The 20,546-nt window shown below is 42.7% G+C and overlaps 1 protein-coding gene across 1 annotated transcript; it reads right to left on the bottom strand.

Annotated features, from left to right (window-relative positions):
* Positions 1-3,701: 3,701 nt before the first annotated feature.
* On the bottom strand, positions 3,702-6,267 carry LOC103639215 (G-type lectin S-receptor-like serine/threonine-protein kinase LECRK4). The gene has a single exon (XM_008661990.3). The coding sequence runs from the start codon at positions 6,187-6,189 to the stop codon at positions 3,799-3,801; it is 2,391 nt and encodes a 796-aa protein (XP_008660212.2). The 5' UTR covers positions 6,190-6,267; the 3' UTR covers positions 3,702-3,798.
* Positions 6,268-20,546: the final 14,279 nt, after the last annotated feature.

The following is a 20,546-nucleotide window of genomic DNA, read 5'->3' as shown; positions in this document are numbered from 1 at the left end:
CGGCGCGTTCTCTCTCCTCTCCAGATTTCCGAAGCGGCCTTTTTTCCCCGCCAAAGCTCCTTCCTTACTACTCGTTGTGCCATCTTCGACGCACACCACTCGTTATCGACGTCTAGCCAGGCCAGGGTTGTGGCCACACGCTGCACAATTCCTCGTCGCTGATGTTGGGGTACGGCTGTCGGTCCACCTCGCCTCGTGGGTAGCTCTATTTCTGCCTCCACCTGCAGTGAGCTACTTCTCCCTTATTTTGCCTTGTTTTTCGCTTCATGTAGGACCGCTCTATTTTGTGGTTGGGGCAATCGGTGTAGATGTGGGTGATCGCCGACGAGGTCACGCCGTGGGACGCTCATGCATCATCCCGTGTGTGGTCATGGGGAAGACGACGTGTGTGAGTCGTTGATCGGCGAACAGATCGATAGGATTACATCTGATGGTAACTGAATGCGAGCGGTCAATCACCGAATTGAGGGCTCAGATTAGAGACGAGATACCCCTTCATGTTAATATATCCTAGCCGTAGATCTGTGTGCCTACGGTCTGGATCATCCGCGGGTCCTCGAATGCGGATCAAACTAATCTGGACCACTGGATCGTAATCGAGCGGTGCTCGTTGGCCGATACCCCTTCGGCTGTGGATAATTTCTAAAGAGCCCCTGTGGTTTTTCTTATTCAACCCGCCATCCACGCGCGGGGTGGGTATGAGTCTTGGAGAAATATACGAAATAGCCCCTGGTCTTTCACAGAATAGTGTCCCCAGTCCAATCATTGAATAAAAGGGATAAAACAATTCAGAAAAATGGTTTTTAGTTTAGAAATAAAATCAGAAACTTGTATAATTCATATCAAATTCATTTTAACTCCAAATTGATCCATTCCAGTGGCATTAATTTTGTTTAAGTATTGTTTATTACCTAGTACCTTTGTCTAACTATAAAACTTGATTTAAAGTTATTCACATGAATAACTCTATTCTATGTTTTAAATAACGTCAGAAATTCCTAACTTAATAGCCGCAGCCCCGAATTTAGTGGTTCTTGTTTCTACGATCTCGTTACGACATGTAGATTATTATTATGCAGTTTGTGCTTATGTTTGGTGTAATGTTAATTTTGTCTATACAATGTTCATTTGTATTGCTACGGCTAGAGCGAGGTCACGTGTCATCTGAAGAGCAAGATGGTACCTGGAATCTCATGTCCCAGGCAAGTTGTGCCCTTGATCACTTCTTTTTACCCACTCATGTTCTGATTAATCATAATGATCTGCATAGGTTAATTTTGATGGGACCCAATAGGTTACCCTAGTTTGAATATCTTTATACCTTGTTTACCACTGAATTCTTGGGTAGTACCTGCTATTGCTTTATGTGGTTTTGGGTATGAAGATACACATTATTTATTATCATACTTTTATTATCAGTTGTTATTCACTGTTCATGATAAGATCATTATGTTAATTGGAACATGGAGAACCACCCGGGAAAACAGTGCTACCACAAGGGTTTAATGGGACGCCCTTGGCTGATTAATTAGGAAAGCTAGTGGATGACTACCTTACCCGAAAGGGGCAAGGGCAGTAGGGGAGTGGTCAGTGTAGGGAGCCCCTTGGGATGATTTTGCTGCGATGGCGGTCATGCGAGGGATTCCTGCATTGGAGCTTCCTATAAACTGTAGCGGGTTTTCTGAAGCTAGTGGAACTTTGTAAAGGCCTCGTAGTGTTATCCTGCCTCGCCTCCTCGGTAGAGGTGTATGGGATTGGCCGTCTCTTGGTAGATGAGTAACATGACTTGTGGGTAAAGATGTGCAACCTCTGCATAGTGTAAAACTGGTATACTTGTCGTGCTCACGGTCATGAGCAGCTCGGACACTCACATGATTAAATTATGGAACTTAAATTTAATTTGTCATATGCATTGCATTGCAGGTGATGTTGTTACTTTTGTTCTACTACTTAATTGGGTTGATATTTACTTATACTTAGTAATTGCTAATAAAATTTTGACCAACTTTAAAAGCAATGCTCAGCTCTAACCATCCTCTTTGGTAAGCCTTACACTTCATGAGCTCCCACCTTTGGTGAGTTCATGCACATTATTCCCCACAACTTGTTGAGCGATGAACGTATGTGAGCTCACTCTTGCTATCTCACACCCCCCCACAGGTCAAGAACAGGTACCGCAGGATGAGGCGCTTGGAGGATGCTGCGACGAGTTCGTGAGAGGTCTAGGTCGTCGTCTCCCAGTCAACTTTGGGTTGCTGGACCGTTGTCTCCTTATAATGTATTTACTTATTTATTTTGTATAGAACTCTTATTATATAGTAAAGATGTGACATTCGATCCTGTGTCATGATTCATCATATGTGTGAGACTTGGTCCCAGCACACCTGGTGATTATGTTCGCGCCTGGATCTTGGTGCCCCAAACCCGGGTGTGACAGGAGTGCAACATGGAACTAGGGCGGAGCGAGACCTGGCCCGTCCTCCCCATGACTTACCGGTCCCGAGGATTGCCCGGCCTCGGTCCAGCCGGCAGCAGAGGTTGCATCTGCTCCATGGCGGCGTGTGATGTTGCCGGCAGCGGGGTACAACCCCATCACAGCTGCCACCACAACGACGTGCAATGGGCCATATCTGGTTGGGGTAGTCGATGGGAAGGTGGACAGAGGCCGCCGACGAGGCCTTGATAGCGATTTCTGATTTTGTTCTGTGCTTGATGACGCGACGACGAACGCAGTGGATCAGATGGATACGTGGCGCATCCTACAAGCTGGCGTTGCCCCCTGCGGAGAGCGATCTCCCTAGGGGTGGCACGACGGCGGTACCAGAGACGAAGACAAAGGGTTTGAACCTAGGCTCGTGATACCATGTAGGAAGCAGAGATTGCGTATAATTTGTGGGATGATGGGATGTATTGCATTGAGCCTCTAGGGAGAATATATAGGAGTACATGACCTAGAGGGCAAGAAGGCTATCCTACAGATAAGGAAGGTTATCCTAGATACAAGGATGGTTATCCTGGGATTACAATCAATCCTAAACCAACAATATCAGGAGTTGCCTAATATACTCTAACATGTCTAATATACTCTAACAGAAGGGCAAGTCTATTGTGGTGGTGAGAGCTATCTCATTGAGTCACTAGGTCGCGTGTTCGAAGCAAAGTTCTTGCATTTGCGGGAGAAGACTTACCTCCATTTATTTACCACGCTAAGGACTTATTTGATGACAAAGGAATTGGTGGGGATTAAGGTCTGATTTAGTGAACAGGGATCACGACGGGATCTATGGGGCAGGAATCCCCTTGCTATTCAACTCCACCCCCATGGATCCACTCGTGATCCCTGGTGATCAAACCAGCCCTAAGGAGGTAGGAAATCTCTGGCTATCTAATTTCCTCCCCCTCAATCCCCTCCAATTCCCTTGTCACCAAACTAGTCCTAATTTGTTCTTAGAAAATAATTTAATTTAAGGAAAGAAACATTCAAGTTGGGAAGATTAAGCCTTCCTAATATTTACTACAGTTTGTTATGGCTGCAAACAGTACTGCTCTGCTCTTTAGGCCGTCAGCCTTTCTATCCTACCCTCTATCTCACTCTCTATTTCAAACTCCACTCTGTAAACAGAGTGCAAAACAGTGTTTTATGCGGTCATATACACGCTTTGCTGAGCACGGCCTTACGGTACATATGAACAACACTATAGTATCAGCATAGGTAATTTTCATTAGATAGCTATACCTAATTTCCCACACCATTTTGTTGGTTCATACATATACTAATGGCAATATGCAGGAGTGATGCTATGCAAGTGTACTGACAAAGGAAGTAGGATCAGGAGGGCTGGGGACTACAGCTGCTTCACCAAGCATTTGTGTCACCTTCAGCATTGTAGGTCTCATAGTTGGGTCCTCCTGTAGACACCACAATGCCACTGCAACAAACCTTTCCACGTTCTTCAAATCAGAAATTGCTTCTTCATCACCCTTCACCAGAAAATCAATTCTGCCATATCTATAACAGTCGTTTGCCCAGTCAGTCAGTATTTTTTGATCCTCCTCTGCGGCCTCCAATTCAACATTCCGTCGACAACAGACAAGCTCCAACAGGATGACCCCAAAGCTATAAACATCCACCTTGGCAGTGATACCGATGTTCTTAAACCACTCAGGAGCAACATATCCTCGGGTACCCCGAATGCCTGTATTTGTTTGTGTCTGGTTGGTTCGGAGCAGTTTGGCTAAGCCAAAGTCTGAGATCTTTGCTGTGAAATTGTCATCGAGAAGGATGTTTTGGGACTTTATGTCACAATGGATAATCTGTGTGCTGCATTCCTCATGTAAATATACCAGCCCCCTTGCCACCCCGAGAACAAGCTGAGCTCGAATACTCCACTGAAGCTTGGCATCACCAAATAGAAATCTGTTGAGTGATCCATTGGTCATGAATTCATACACTAATAGTCTTTCTTTTCCTTCATTGCAGAATCCTAGCAACCTGACTAAGTTCTTGTGGTGTGTCCGTCCAATAGTTTGGACTTCACTGGTGAACTCCTTTTCTGTTTCATGCGCAAGCTTGTCGATTTTTTTGACAGCAATGTGGGTGCTGAGATCATCTTGTAGCTGGCCCTTGTACACAATACCAGAAGCACCAGTGCCAATCACTTTCTGGAAACCACCGGTTGCCTTCTCAAGCTCAGTATAAGTGAAGGCTTTGAGGGGCAATCCTATATTGTTTGATGACTGCATAGCTGGGACTTGCTTTATCGTGATGGTACAGTAACTACCAAGGAGTATTATAGAAATCAGCAGAATGTTCACCAAGACAGAGCTTCCCAAAAACAATGAACTTCCAATGATCCAATTCTTCTTGTCTTTCTTCCATTTGTTGGGATCAGTGATCTCAGACTGTGTGCCATTGTTCTTTCGTACCTTGATATAAACTGTCCTCTGCACATTATCCGCCATATTGCCGTTTGACAACGGCATCTTCTTCTTCCAACATGTATTGTCTTCGCTATGGAACACAGCAACGGCACAGAAACAATCTGTCAGACAGAGTTTCTGACACTGATCCTTAGTTATGGAGGTATACTGCTCATAGTCAGATAGTGGCCAATCAACAAGGCTCGTCGGCATCAACATAAACTGCGTCATGATTGCCGCTTCATCCAAGTCGCAACTTTGTGGCTGGAAGTCTGGTTTGCAGCCTTTATACTTCCTCTCGCCATCAATAAATGAGTACTGATCTGGGCACTTGCAGGTACTCTGGTTGTTTGCGCCGTTCCATAAGCAATAACTGTTAAAACCGCAAATACCGCTTCCAATCTTTGTCAGCTGTGCTCCGCAGATATTTGGGGGCTTGAAGTCCACTGCTGACCATGCCTGATTACTCTGGTTGTTGTCCTTCTTTGGGTACATATATTGTCGGAAAACGCCATCTGGGTCTAGTGTGGCACGAAGGTAGTAGTCTGCTATGGAGCTGATCACCCAAGATGTGATTTCAGTATTGTTGCCGATATATATCGCACCAGTCGCATTGAACACCAAATCTGTGGTGTTCACATCCATGGACCAATACGGATCATATTTGTAACCAGAGGGCACAGCAACGGTATAAAGAGACACACCAGTACTTTGCAGGTCAAGGAGGAACCGGCCATTGGAATAGTCTGTGGGGATGATCCGACTGCGGAGGCTCATTCCAGGGGTAAGCACCTGAGTGGGCAGGATGGTATCTGTAGGGTATTTGAAGCTCTCCCATCTGGTAGAGCCATCTGCAGCAGCCAGTACAAAGTTTCCAGAATCGAGCATGGCAGCGTAGGATGCGCCCACAACTTGGGGACTCCATACCTCTGTGCCGGTGGAGTCCTGCAGCGAGAGCGCCCCATTGGAGTTGAGCTGGAGGCGTGAGCCGGATGAAACTTGCACCGGCACTGGATCCTGATCGCTGGTCTTGGCATACCAAGTCACCGTAAGGTTGCCTATCTTGTTGAACCAGATGGCCAGCAAGTAGACAGAGGTGTTACCGTCGATGGGCTGGAAGCCAAACGCAAAGTCGCCAGATGGAGAGTGCCAAGAGGTGGTAGGCCCTTGGGGCGTCAAGGAGGAACCTTGGGTGATGTTCTGTTGGGCTTGAAGAGGAGGAGTAGACGACAGCAGCAGGATCAAAGGCAAGAGAAGGGGAGCTGCCATCAGTTCTTTTGGTTTGGCCCTCAGTTCCTGCGTCTGATGGCGAACTTAAGCATCTCTTTGTTTCATGAATCTTCGTTGACTTGACACGATAGTGGTTGGGTCACCAGAACCTTCATAAGACTAAGCAACTTTGAACTGGTCATTTACGACAATTGGCTACCCCACGCTCATGGGTCTTTGCCTGTGACTATTCCATGCTCTATAAAGACAATTGGTTGTGGAAGTTTTGATGGTGCTCCTCTTCTCTAGCACTCTGAGTTTTCCGCGTGCTGGCAAGTGGCATAGTTCTACAGAAGAGAAGGCTTTTTCTTTTCAGTGGCTGATTTGACTATTGCGTGAAGACAAGTGCACAATGACTTGCATGTCCATACAGTCCCAAATTCATACCCTTCTGGTTATGCTTTTCAGAAGCATTGTCATTGTTACTTCTTACCGTGAGGGTCATGCTCAGTGCCTAATTTTGAATTTTCAGAAGCGATCAAATTGGAACCGTGAGGATCATGCTTAGTTCCTAATTTTGAATTTTCAGTAGCGACCAAATCGGAACATAGGGGGCTGGAATTATATAGAGGAGAAAATTTTGGTTACTTGTGGCCAATTTCCTTGAGGTGCATTGTTTTCTTAATTTTCTCTACACTACATACTCGCTTAAGGGCTACTTTAGAAACCTCAAATCCTCTTAGAGATTGGAGAGAATGAGTTGAAAATAAACTAATTTACTCTCCAATCCCCTTCAATCTTGAAGTGGGTTTGAGTTTTCAAACTAGCTCTAAAAAAGTACGTATTTTCCAAGGTTCACGATTTTTCGTTGTCGATTTTCATGATTGTATGGTTCAAAAAAAAAAGAAAGGAAATTGAGTGTATATCTACATGTTATTTGTGTCTCATATTCACTGGGACATTCATTTTTTAATGCTCTCGACTAGTCCAGCTGGTCTCCGCGCCGGCACCAGTTGCCACCACCATCTCCCGTTGGAGGGTCAACTAGAGCCGGAAATGAGATGAGATCGGCGCGATGAATCCCAGCTCGCTTTGCGAGCTAAAAGATATGACTCGTTCAAACTCGAATGAGCCACTACACTAAATCATATTTAGAGTATAAATTGTATATTTTATTGTATATAAAATAAAAAAAATATGAGCTAAAAATCCAACAACATATTTTTAAACTATGTCTAGTAGAGAGTCCATAAAAATAAGAAAATAAATCAAACATAATAATGTAATAGTCTAACAATATGGCACCATATCATTAGGCCGGCTTGCGAGCCGGCTCGAGCTCGTTCAGTCTCGGCTCGTTGTTTGAGCAAGTCACAAAATTAGGTTTGGTTCGGGCTTATTTATACTCGCCAGCCTCTCTAAGCCCGAGTTAACCCGTGAGGCTCGAGTTTTTTCAGCCCTACATATGGAAGTAGCAAGGTAAAGCTTTAAGGGTTAAGTAGTTCTTTGCATACAAGCCAACTAAGATAAGTCCTTAGCTTTGAGAATGAAGGGGTGATACAAGCTATATCATCTAGTTGCTTTTAGGGGCCGTTCGTTTCTTCCGGAACGGAGGCATGAAACAATTCATAGCCGGTTTGTTTCTCTAATTTATATAAGTTTTGATCGGCTGGAATGATTCCTGGTTCATTCCTGGACAAACGAACAACGCCTTACTTGTTGCTCCTAACCCATGAAATTTTAGTTTATCAAGAACCATATTAACAAAGGTGACGACAATATTCATAACCACAAGTAACATGCATTTTACCAATTTTATGACTCAAAGTAAATCACGACACTACAATATATCCGATGGTATTAAGCATTGCTCATAACCGTGAGCACGACAATTCGAATTGATCCATGAATCCTTGCTGATAACTATGAGCACTACAATATATCCGATGGTATCAACAAGGGGTGGTTCTTTACCCACACGACAAAGTTACCATGCAACTCATCCACTTAGCCACTATGAACAAGGGGTACTTATGTCAACCTTTTCTAAATAGTTCCCGTTGGGGGAATGTCTCTGCCGAAGGTCCTCAAAGCTAAATAATACTAAATATTTTACAACATGTTCCATGAATAACTAACTTGTGTTTTGCCAAAGGACTTCAACATAGATGAGAAAAAACGAAGGAAAGCTTTGGTTCAAGTATTCAGTGGAAGTTTATTGTCCAAGATCAATGTATACCATTTGAAAACAAAGGAAGTCAGCACGTCCACTACTGCTTCGGAAGAAATGGCGATGATGTCCATGGCAATTTTTTAGTCATATGTATAGAACTTGAGGTTATGATTGTAATTTTAAACTGAGTTGTATACCGAGTTGTCCCTATAGATAGGTGAACAGTGCCCATGCATAGAGACTGGCTCTGTGTCTGAAGGTCCATTATCTCATGTCCTGCTACCTTTGTCTCCTAAGGTATAATTGTATTCGTTTGTAATATGAAGGACCCGTGAGGCGACGAGAGGGGTCAATGGGAGCCACTACAAATTTATCTTCCGAGAACAACATCGTGACTAGAACAACACCGTGACTGCAATCCCAAATTTCACGCAAACCCCAAGAGACGAAAGAAACTACGTTCTCTCGCATTACCTTAAGCTTCTCCCTACCAATTTAACTCATAGATCACTTGTTTTCATTAAATTGATCTATGTTCTTCATAACGAGCTTTGGGAAGGTGTTTTTCGGATCTTCGGCACAATGCCTCCCAATTCTATTTTTTCGATCTAAGCTCGTTACGAAGGAACGAACTCATCCCGCAAGGGGCTACTGTTGGGGGCCTATTATAGCGAAGATCCTTATTCAACTTTCGCTTTGGCACAAACAAGTGTGTTTCAGGTACATTTCTATTGGCAGACGAGTCTGACCTTCGGTCGAAGCAACATGTAAGGAAGCTTCACTTGTGCGCGCAAGGGGCAAAGATGCTAACCGAAGTCAGTAGCTTAGGTAACAAAGAAGAACTATGAATACAAGTCAGAGGAGAAGCTTCCAAATAATGGGGGCCTAAACCTGCGTAGCCGAAATGGAGAAATATACATTGTGGCCTGACCTCATTTGTAAACAATGTGTGTAAAACCTTGAGGGACATGATTATAATTTTGTATGAAGGTGGTTCATCTTACCAATAAATAGGTGAACAATGCACTGTATAAGATACCTTTTTAAGGGCCATAACTTTGTGCTACTTAGCCTTCGAAGAACCTTCGTGCCATCTTGTGTCCAGGAGCCGGAGGTATGCTTGTAAAGTTTGTATTATATTAGAAGAGATGGAATAAAATGTCAAGGCATATGAGATGAGTTTCATATACAACTCTACATTGTCTTTTTCATATTATCTCATTGTATTTCTCTTTAAAAACCTTCGTCCTTTGTTCTAACACTCCAAAGAAGTGTTGCATCGAGGGACGAAGGTCTTTACATTTAACTTGTGATGCCTTGATATTCGATACCTTTAGAGGAATTGAAATCAAGTACCAACATCCTGCTTATTTAAATGGCTAAGATGATCAAGATTAGGTGGTTTGACATTTTCTTACATTTTTCCAGCATATATTTGTTATCTAGATTCTAACAAACAAAAGGTTTTTGCAATCTACAATATTTTGTCTCTATGGATTGCAACTAAAGGAGCCTAAACAACTGACTTTAATCCTAAGCGAACAGCCTATAGGTTTTCTAAACCTACTATAGTATGATAGCTTTTAAAAAGTCAACTACAGAATGTAAATAGAGGTTAATAAGGCTCAACTTATTGTAACATGATATAGGACTTGTTTGTTTTAGGTTTTTTCTTACGAGCTTTTTTGAGAATCTAGTTGTGGGGAGAATTTAAGTATCGTGGGGATTACATGCGGAGGAAGTGAAAGGGAAATGTGCCTTTGGGCCATTTATAAGTGTTTTGGTGATTAACCGCTCAACACACCACTTTGAACTAACCATCTTTGTATGAGTATAAGCACATGTGTAATAGAAGGCAAATTGAAGATGTCAAGTCCAAAAGAGCACAAACATGGTCCCAAATATACAACTTTGTGGAAAATGGTATAAGTGTGAGGTTTGCACTTTTAAATATGTTGCATAGGTCCTTTACAATGTTTCTAGTACTTGTGTTTGGGTTCTAACTCATTTTGTAGAGAAAAGTACTTTTGGGCTTGAGTTTACATATATTGCAAATCTTATTGAAATGAAGTTGGAAAGGTATGACTCTAGCACTTAGTCAATTGTTTTAGTTGCTAACAATGTTCATCTAAGTGCTAGCCCGGGCAACCTACGCGGCGCCCCTGCGCCTTGACTAGCACAGGCGAGGCCCCCTAGGGGCAGCCAGCCCTGGCCCCTGCCAGCCAGTGAGCTGCTCTACAGACGCAGGCTAGGCATGGTCGAGAAGGGCAGCTGTTGAAGCCCCTGCGTCACCCAGCCTCGCCCCCATCGGCCTCCCCACGATGGATTTCTCCTCCCTCCCCATTCTATTTTATGAGCGTGAGAGAATATAGAGAGGAGATGAGAGGTTGAAGACAACCACACTTGATCCCATCTCCTCTAATCTTTTGTGGTCGTGCCCACATGTGGCCCTCTGTGTGGTTTGTTTTTATCCAATATAAATCCACCACATCGTCGTTAATCTGCGATTAACTAAAAATGCGACATCTCTTGCGTTTTAAATCCGATTCACTTCGTTCAGATTGTGTTCCAATTAAATCTAATTTATAGTTTGCAACTTGCGCTTTTATAAATAAATATTGACATGGTTAATATTGACTTAAATACTTTTCATTAATAATTGTTTAGTATAAATGTGATATCTGTTAGCGATTCTTGCATGTCTACTCGTTGTTCACGTGTGTTGCGCTCGCGGTGCCGCCCGTCGTTCATGTGCTGTCAGCACGGAGATTCACGCATCATTTCCGTGTGTAGCGCATGTTGTTCATGCGCCGTCACGCGTCATTTGCATGTGTTGCACACGGTGTTTTCGCGTGTCGTTCGCGCATAACGCGCATTGTCCGTGCGCGAAATTAAACTATTTGTTTATAATTACTCATGTCAGTTAATTAACTATTTGTTAATCGTCAACTACTAAATAGTAAGTTAGTCAAAACTATGTAGTTGTTTTAGTTTACATTTGATAAATGTCAATTAATAAGATTATGTCGAATGAAATGTTCTAACTAATACTTGTTTAGAGTAAACGTGATAACTTCTCGACCTTAGCTCCCACTGTTGTGTTTCTTTTCCTCGCATGGCCATAGAAGCGATCTCTATTTTATATTGAATGTTTTCTCTTATATGGTGTGATGTTATTATATATATGTGTTTGTTTGCTTGTGCCTGTTCGTGTTTGTTGCATGTCGCGAACAGAATGTGATCCATTTTTGAGCCTCAGTGATCCGGCGGTCAAGCTTCGACGACCAAGCGAACCAACTCCTCGAGTTATACAAGGTTGAAGACCCTGAGCATCTGTTTGGTGAAGACAAGTGTCCTCTGACCTATTTATGTTATATTTACATGATTATTCATTTCCCCACATTACATAATTGAAACCTAAGGATTGACTAACTGAAAGTCGCCTAGAGGGGGTGAATAGGCGTAATCTGAAATTTACAACTTTAAATACACACTACAAGCCAGGGTTAGCGTTAGAACTTAAATCAAGTCCGGTAGAGAGGGGAAAAACGAATCAACCAAGAAATAAAGCGGATGAACACGGTGATTTATTTTACCGAGGTTTGGTTCTAAAGAACATAGTCCCCGTTGAGGTGGTCATAAAGACCGGGTCTCTTTCAACCCTTTCCCTCTCTCAAACGATCACTGAGACCGAGTGAGCTTTCTCCTTAATCAAACGGGTCACTTAGACCCTACAAGGACCACCACACACTTGGTGTCTCTTGCTTTGATTACAAGTCTCTTGGGAACAAGAATAAGGAAGGAAGAAAGTGATCCAAGCAACAAGAGCGCAAAGAACACGAACAAACACTCTCTCAAGTCACTAGGTGGTTGGAATGATTTTGGGGACTTGGATAGGCTTTGATCTTTTGATTTGTGTTTTGGAGTGAATGCACTAGCTCTTGTATTGAATGAAAACTTTAGAAAACTTGGATGCTTGGAGTTGTGGTGGTTGGGGGTATTTATATCCCTCAACCACCAACAAGCCGTTGGGGAAGGCTGTTGTCGATGGGCGCACCAGACAGTCCAGTGCGCCACCGGACAGGTCCTGTAGACTGTCCGGTGCGACGCCACGTCACCCAATCATTAGGGTTCGGGAGCAGTCGACCGTTGGAGGTTTTGTCCTTTTGTGGCATCGGACATTGTCCGGTGTGCCGCTGACTTCTGCTCTGACTTCTGGCGCGCACTGTTTGCGCTGTCAGCGGCTTTTGCAGTCGACCGTTGCGCTGGATAGCCGTTGCTTCGCTAGCACACCGGACAGTCCGGTGAATTATAGCGGAGCGCGCCTGAAGAAATTCGAGAGTGGCTGGTTTGAGTTGTACGGTCCTGGTGCACCGGACACTGTCAGGTGGCACACCGGATAGTCCGGTGCGCCGTTCCTCATCACACTCAAGTTTCTTTGCTCCTTTGAATTTGGATCCCTAACTTGAATATTATTGGTTTGTGTTGAACCTTTATGCACATGTAGAACATTCATTCTAGAGCAAACTAGTTAGTCCATATATTTGTGTTGGGCATTCAACCACCAAAATTATTTGTGGGAAATGGTTAACCCTATTTCCCTTTCACTAACTTTTTATTTACCTTGTCCTTGATTATCTTTTGGGTTATTATGGTTAACTTTATGCTAGTGAGCTACTTTAATCAATGAGCATGATGAGATACAATTATGATACGATGTTTTTATTCTGCATGTGATGATGAACTTGTGACACTAAAGGAGACTCGGGCTGTTTCCCGAGTACCTCTTCGTAAGGACCTGTTCGTTGGATGACCACCCAGGAAAACAGTGTAGTCTACCGAGGCTAGGTGCTGAGGTTCTTTCGTGTTGCTTTTGTTAGTCACCCTTCCTGTGGGGAGAGGTATTGTGTTTATCAAATTGGAGAAACCTAACAGGCGACTATGACCTCTGGGAATCTTTGTAAAAGCTACATAGTGAAACCCTGCAGGATCACCTTGGAAATGATCAATGGGGAGGCTAGAGCCCCGAACAAAAAGGGAATCATGAATAATGGGTAAAGTGTGCGACCTCTGCAGAGGAATGAAACTGATATATCAGTCGTGCTCATAGTTAAGTTCGGCCTTGGGAGCTCCATTGATTAAAGATACAGATGATTTTAGGTGCTATGGTTCTATTTATGGATTTGGTTATGATGATGATAATGATGTTCCTTGATGAGGAAATGATCCACGGGTTGGTTATTGCTAAAATTTGGCATCTACTAATAATAAATACTTGACAGACTAAAAGCAACTAGTTTGATCCTAACCCAACATAAAACTAGTCCACCTCATCCAAACAGGTCATTTGCTGAGTATGTTGATTGTACTCACCCTTGCTTTAACAATACACCAAGTTGCCTTTGGTCCATCTGTGCTCAGGTAAAGAAGAAGACCTCGAGGCGGATCTCCAGAAGTTCTAGGACTTTGACGAGTTCGAGGATTAGGCGAGCGACCTCCCTTAGTCAGCTGTCAGTGGTGGGTTTATTTATGTTGGCTACATTTCTATTATGTGCACTTTGATTTATATAATGTAAATGACTCTAGTCTGTAATATTATTACTTACTCTTTATTATTATTCGAAGCATTGTGCTATGATGAGTCATTTATATAATCGTTGTGTATGTGAGTTCTGATCCTGGCACGTATATGGTTCACATCTGGTTTGCCTTCCAAAAATGGGTGTGATAGCTAGCCACATCATTAGACAATAGGCTGGAAGGAGCACCAGACATGTTCGGTTCGCCACTGGGCAGTCGGGTGCGCCCGCATACATAAGGCAATATGCGCCTTCCAAATGAAGGAGCAACAACTCCTTGGCTCCTTGAGGCTATAAAAGATGCCTCTAGGTGCCCTACCAGGACATCAAGCATTCCTAGAGCACACTACAACTCTGCGACCACGCCTTCAAAGTGTTTGAGAGAGATTTGAGCACATTTTCAATGTTGTTACTATGTTGCTTTTTTGTTGCGCTTTATTCTTTGCATTTGTGCGTGTGTTACTACGATTATGCTCTTGTGTGCATACTCTACTCCCTCCCTTACTCTGATTTGGATTGTGATCATCTTGTGTAAGGTGTGAGAGGCTCCAACTTATAAAGATTCCTCACAAAACTAGATTTGTGATATAAGGAAGAACGGTGGTTTGATATTTGGATCACTTGAGAGGGGTTGAGTGCAACTCTCGTCCATTGGGACACCACAACATGGAGTAGGCAGGCATATTACGCTTGACCGAACCATGAGATAAAAATCTATGTGTCTCTTGTCCATTTACCTTACTACGATTTCTATCTTCCTTTGAGCATAAACTTCACTGTTGGTCTCTTGTTCTCAAATGTTGTGAATCAAGAACAAGGCAACACAATTGTTAAAAATTAGGGACCTTCGCCCTCCGAAGCATCATCTCCTTTTGAATATAATGATCTTCAAACAAAGGTCATGAAGAATGCACCATTCGCAAGAATAACAATTCATAGAGATGATAAATATTATCCATTCATATATCGATTCATATATTTATTTCATGATAAACATATGGATATTAATAAGATTTATAGTACATTGATACCTTCGGCTTATTCGAAGGTGTTGACGCGAGGGTGATTACAATCCAGCGTGAACAGTACGGTGGTACTGTTCACCTATTTATAGGCATGAGACGCAGCCCGGGTAAAAATACATTTATGACCTTAACATGTGTTCATAATTGTAACATAAATCATTAGGGACTAGCTAGTCTTTTCATCTTTGGCTCAGCATCATGCTTGATCTTCGACACTACTTTAAGTCGAAGCTCTTCGGCTATAGCTTCGGCATTCATTGTTAGTCGTGTTTTAGGCTATATCTTCGTCTTAAAGACCTTCGGCGGAGAAGAAGACTCCCATCGTGAGCCTTTGTTCATGACGAAGCTCCTGTAATACTCGACATTATGCTAGAAATAAATGGTTAGTCGTGTTTTTGAGGACCTTCGGAAGAGTAAGGCCCCCAACAGTAGCCCCTTCGCGGTGCTAGATTGTTTTTCATAACGAGCTCGATTCGCGAAAAATATGAAGGCTTCCGGTTGTCGAAGGTCCGAAAAACATCTTCCCTGAGCTTGTTATTAAAAAATGAATATAAAATTCACAACACTTACTGGTCCACCGATCAGCCAGTACGCGCATTTTGGTGGTTTGTCTTCTTCACCTACGGGGCTATATAAACAGACGAGTTGATGAGAAGTTACCACAACATTCATTGCTATTGCACCATTGTGCTGCTGAAAATTTTTACTGAAGCTGAAGCTTGCTGCTTTCTATGAACTCGCTGCTTACACTTCGAACAAATGTTTCATCGTTTAAGTTTAACTTCGTCTGTCAAAGACTGAAAACTAAATGGCTAGAGTGACATCTACTGCTAGAGTGGCGCGCGAAGGAGAAGAGGCCGGAACTTCTGAGACAGCCCCCAATTTAGAGACGATGAAGCGTTCTAGGTTGGTTGTGCAAGAAGAGAAAGAACTAATTCCAACAGAAGATGTTGTTGATGTCAAAACTGAACCGACCATCGCCGAAGCTGATAGTGAAAACGAAAATGAGAATGATGATGGCATTCTAAGCCCGAGCAAACCCAACCATATTGAATTCAGGAAATCCACAGTTAAGGCAGAGGATCTAATTTTAATGAAAAAACTAGGATACTTTGGAGAGAATGATGATGGACTGGTTCGTTTTGCTGGGAAGAGGTGATTCCAGAGACAAAAGATGACGAAATCGTAGTCTTCAAAAGCTTGTTCAGGGCAGAACTTCGGTTCCCCCTTTTGGAGATGATCGGTGAGGTTCTGAAGAAGTTCGAAATTTACCTACATCAGCTGACCCCCAATGCCATAGTTAGACTTAGTGTGTATATTTGGGCTCCTCGAAGTCAAGGAAAGAGTGCCAATGCTGAAGGGTTTTGTTAGGTGCACGAACTCCATTATCAGAGGAAGGCTAGGGCTGATGGTGTGCACAAGAACTTTGGGTGCTACAACTTTGCATACCGAAGGGACACCAAGGCTCTCGTGATTGGTTACCACACTAAGTGGGCGACCGGGTGAACAAATGAATGGTTTTACGTGAAGGCTAACGAGAAGAAGAGGGAGAAGCTTATGAGTATGGTGATGAGTCCCTTAAAATTAAGCTTCAGCATGACTCGACCCTTGTGCAACATGCAGTTGGGGTCCCCATGCCAACTGGCCGAAGTGGAATTTAGAGTCGTGACAGAACATATTAGCACTAGGGACTTGGTTTAAGAATATTTGTCAAACAGAACGTTTCCAACTTCTGGTGGGTGGGGAATGCCGAACATAAGGGAAGAAGGGAAAAAGTATGAACTTGTATGACTTCCTTATCAGTTTAAATTCCAAAAAAGATTCAGCAAACCCTACAATAAATGGTTGGAGCTAATAGAAACAATGTGCAATGAAATTCTTGGGAAATACACAAAGAAAGAGGATCCATTGATGACAGCTGCCTTCGGCACCCGTGAAAAACGAAGGTTGAATCGGGTGATGGATGCTCTTAACTTTGAATATCCAGATTACGACATGCTTGACGAAGGGGTTGGGGGAGCAAAGAGAAAGAGGGTTGTGAGTATTCTGAAAAGGCAGGCCATCCGGTCCGTCAAAGAAGATTAGAGGGTTGTTAAGAAGCAGAAAGTTCTAGCGAAGTCGAAGGATTCGGCTCCCAAAAAACGAAAGCCTATTAGGATGGCTGCTGCAGGGATGAAGGTACAAGATGTACCAGAAAAAAAATGCGGACCCTTCTCTGTCTTCCTCTGTCGATGTTTCAGAAATACTGAAGGTAATGACTGAACCCTTCCCGTTTGCAATACTAAGTCCCCTGGGGTCAAATCTAACTAACCTATTGCAGTCAAAGGGGAAGGGATTTGAACAACGCTCGGGAGGAAAGGAGACTGCTTCGGCTACCGAGGGAAATGCCGGGGGTCAGAAGAAACAGCGAATGATGGACGTAATGCAAGCCATCCAAAAGACCCCGCACTCGGCTTCGGCAGAAAAAAAATATTGTGCCTGCTAATGCTGAAGATATTGCCGAAGCTGAAGCTAATGAAGCCACACCTGAAGCTGAGAACCTCGGGACCACAATGTCAGAGATTGATAGACTTGTATCTAATGTGGCACCCGAGAAAGACATAGACGAAGTATCCACTGATAAGGCTTCGGAGGACATAGAGTTGCACTGACAGCACCTGTGCGACCAAGAACTGTCCGATGAAGATATTTCTGAATTGAAAGAATTCGCCCTTGCTGGCGGATACAAGCCCGGATCTGTGCTCTTTGGCGGTGTGGACGAAGAGATTTTGGGGTGTATTCCTGACCGGGCCGGAGCAAATACTGTTAATACTTCATCAAAGACTATTGGATTTTCGAAGCTTGAGCGGGACCTCAGTAACTATAGAAGACAACACATTACTGGGAGCTTATTCTAGTCAAATTTTATGGTATAAACTCTTATGTCTGCCTCTTTGACTTTTAAAATTTTTAAACTTTCAGATTTTATGACTAACTTTTGTTTTTTTGGCAGAGCTTATTGCTGAGTAAAGCTTTGAAACTTCAGCAAGAAGATGAAGATAAGAAGAATGAACTCGTTGTCAATAACCTGGAGAAAAGGGTGAAAGAACTTGAAAATTCATTGGCAGAGAATTAAAGGAAGCTAGATTAAAAATGCGGAAATTCTTTGGCAGAGTAACTATAGAATGACTATAGAATGAACTCGTTGTCAATAACCTGGATTAAAAATGCGGAAACAAACCTGGCCGAAGCTCAACTTCGGATCACGGATCAGGCTGCTCGCATTTGTAATCGGGATAAAGAGCTTGAAAAAGCACATTTAGAATTAAAGGAAGCTAAAAATCGTTATGAGCACGAGGCCAGAAGCTTGAATAATAAGATCGAAGCCAAAGCAGAAAAGAGTTCTAAATTATCTGAAGCTTTAGTGTCGCTTCGGGGGACATGCTTAGGCTTCGTGGCACGAAGCTCCACCCGCCTGCGCGAAATTTTCAACTCAGTTGGGGCAATATCAGGGGAAAAGAATTACTCTGACGAAGATATTCCAAAGGAAATTAATGAATTTGACGAAGTAATGGAAGGGCATGGGGACTTCTACGCGCTGGTGGCCGCCCGGGGAACGACCAACATCTTCGCAAAAACTGGATGAAAACACTTGAGAGATGTCAACAAACCTACATTTGCTATTTCTCTGGCCGACTTAGCTAATATTCTAGCTAAAGCCAGAAGTATAGGCAATAAGTTTTTATTACTCAAATCTGGGCTAAGGGCGGTCGAGAAGCTGCCGGAGACGAAGCTCGAGCTTTGCTTGGCGAGGTATGATAGTTTTCTTTACTTTCATGTTTTTATTTCAGATTTTTCCTTGTTACATTTCTCAATACCTTTGCCTTTGTCATTTTTAGGGTGATCTTGGTAGAGGTTGATGAACCGAAGTTTACTCTGAAGATCTGAAGAAAGCTTCGGAAGCTTTTCTTTCTTGTGCTAATGACTAAAAAACACTTTTAGGCTTCTTTGTACAAGAAAAACATTGTATTCAGCGAAAAGTTGTGATGGAATATAAAAAATTTGTAAACATCTATGAATACCTCGTAACGTTGCATTACCTTTTATCCTACTGTTGTTTGCTTTGCTGTGGATGAAACTGATGCTCCCACTTTTTTGAGCCGAAGGCGAAAAACACCTTCCCTTCTTTTCGTTCACATCGAAGCACCTTTGGACCAAAATCAAAAGATGCCCCCTCGTACATAACGAAGCGTTCTCCCTTCTTTTCCTGTTAAACATCTTCGTTTATAACGAAGCATCTTCGTTCACGATGAAGCATCTTTGTTCACAAAGAAACATTTTCACGTTGAAAGCAGAAACCTTCTCCCTTTGCTAATGCTTTATGTGATATGTCATGATGCGATGAAGCTATAGATGTCTAATGTATGTTTGTATGAATGCATAAAATGATGTGATGAAGTATGCAATTGTATGCCGAAGATAAAAACGCACACAAATTCACACCCAGACTCTGCATCCCCTTAGGAACGACTTTGGAGTCTCTTCACCTTTTACTTAGGTGGTATTTCAGCTGCATTCCCTTAGGAACGACTTTGGAGCTAAGCTCTGCATCCCCTTAGGAACGACTTTGGAGCTTCTTCAACTTTTACTTAGGTGGTATTTTAGCTCTGCATCCCCTTAGGGACGACTTTGGAGCTAAGCTCTACATCCCCTTAGGAACGACTTTGGAGCTTCTTCACCTTTGACTTAGGTGGCATTTTAGCTCTGCATCCCCTTAGGGATGACTTTGAAGCTTTTTCATACTCTTTTACACTTGATGGTGTAATCTCAGACCTTTACATTTTACATGTGGGGGAAGCTGGCCCTTGTATTGCACAGGGCTGCACAAGAAAAAAATGAAGAATTACAACCTATGGCCCCATTAAAAACCTTTCTCCCCTCTTCAAAGGAAAATGGTGCCTAGTGTAACACCCTGAATTTGGGGGTATAAAATTTCTTTCCTAATATTCACCAAATTCAGGTGTTACTCTCTCATTTCTTTGCTTTCCTTCTCTTTTTCCTAAATAATGGAGAAATTATTTTGTTTTATATATCTGTAAGCCTAGTAAAATGAAACCATAGAAAGAATCCTTGAATTTGTTGCATATTGTTGGGGACTTGTTATCAAATGCTATGAATTAAGAACAAGGCAACACAAAATTTCAATGGTTAAGGTCCTTCGTCAATCGAAGCATTATCTCCCTTAGGATATAATGATCTTCGGATGAAGGTCATGAAGGACGTACCTTCATCATCGCAGTATATATTAATGAAAGAAGAAACATATGAAACATAAGAAATAACATGAATAATCATATGACATTATTAATATATCTTTATTATGTCATCATGAATGAACATGAACAATATCGAATTACATTTGTACCTTCGGCTTGACAGAAGGCAAAAGTCCAAGTGTGACGAGCGAGTGAATACAAGTCAGCATGAACAGTACGATGTCACTGTTCATCTATTTATAGGCACACGACGCAGCCTATGTGAAATTACATTCATGCCCTTGACATTTACTATTGACCTAGGGATAATCTATCGAGGACTAGACAACTTTTTCCCTTCTAAGTCGGTTTCATTTTCCACTGCCGAGCCGAAGCTTTTCCACGG

The sequence above is a fragment of the Zea mays genome, chromosome 1 (assembly GCF_902167145.1).
Source record: "Zea mays cultivar B73 chromosome 1, Zm-B73-REFERENCE-NAM-5.0, whole genome shotgun sequence".
Lineage (NCBI taxonomy): Eukaryota > Viridiplantae > Streptophyta > Magnoliopsida > Poales > Poaceae > Zea > Zea mays.
This window is presented reverse-complemented; position numbering and strand designations above follow the sequence as displayed.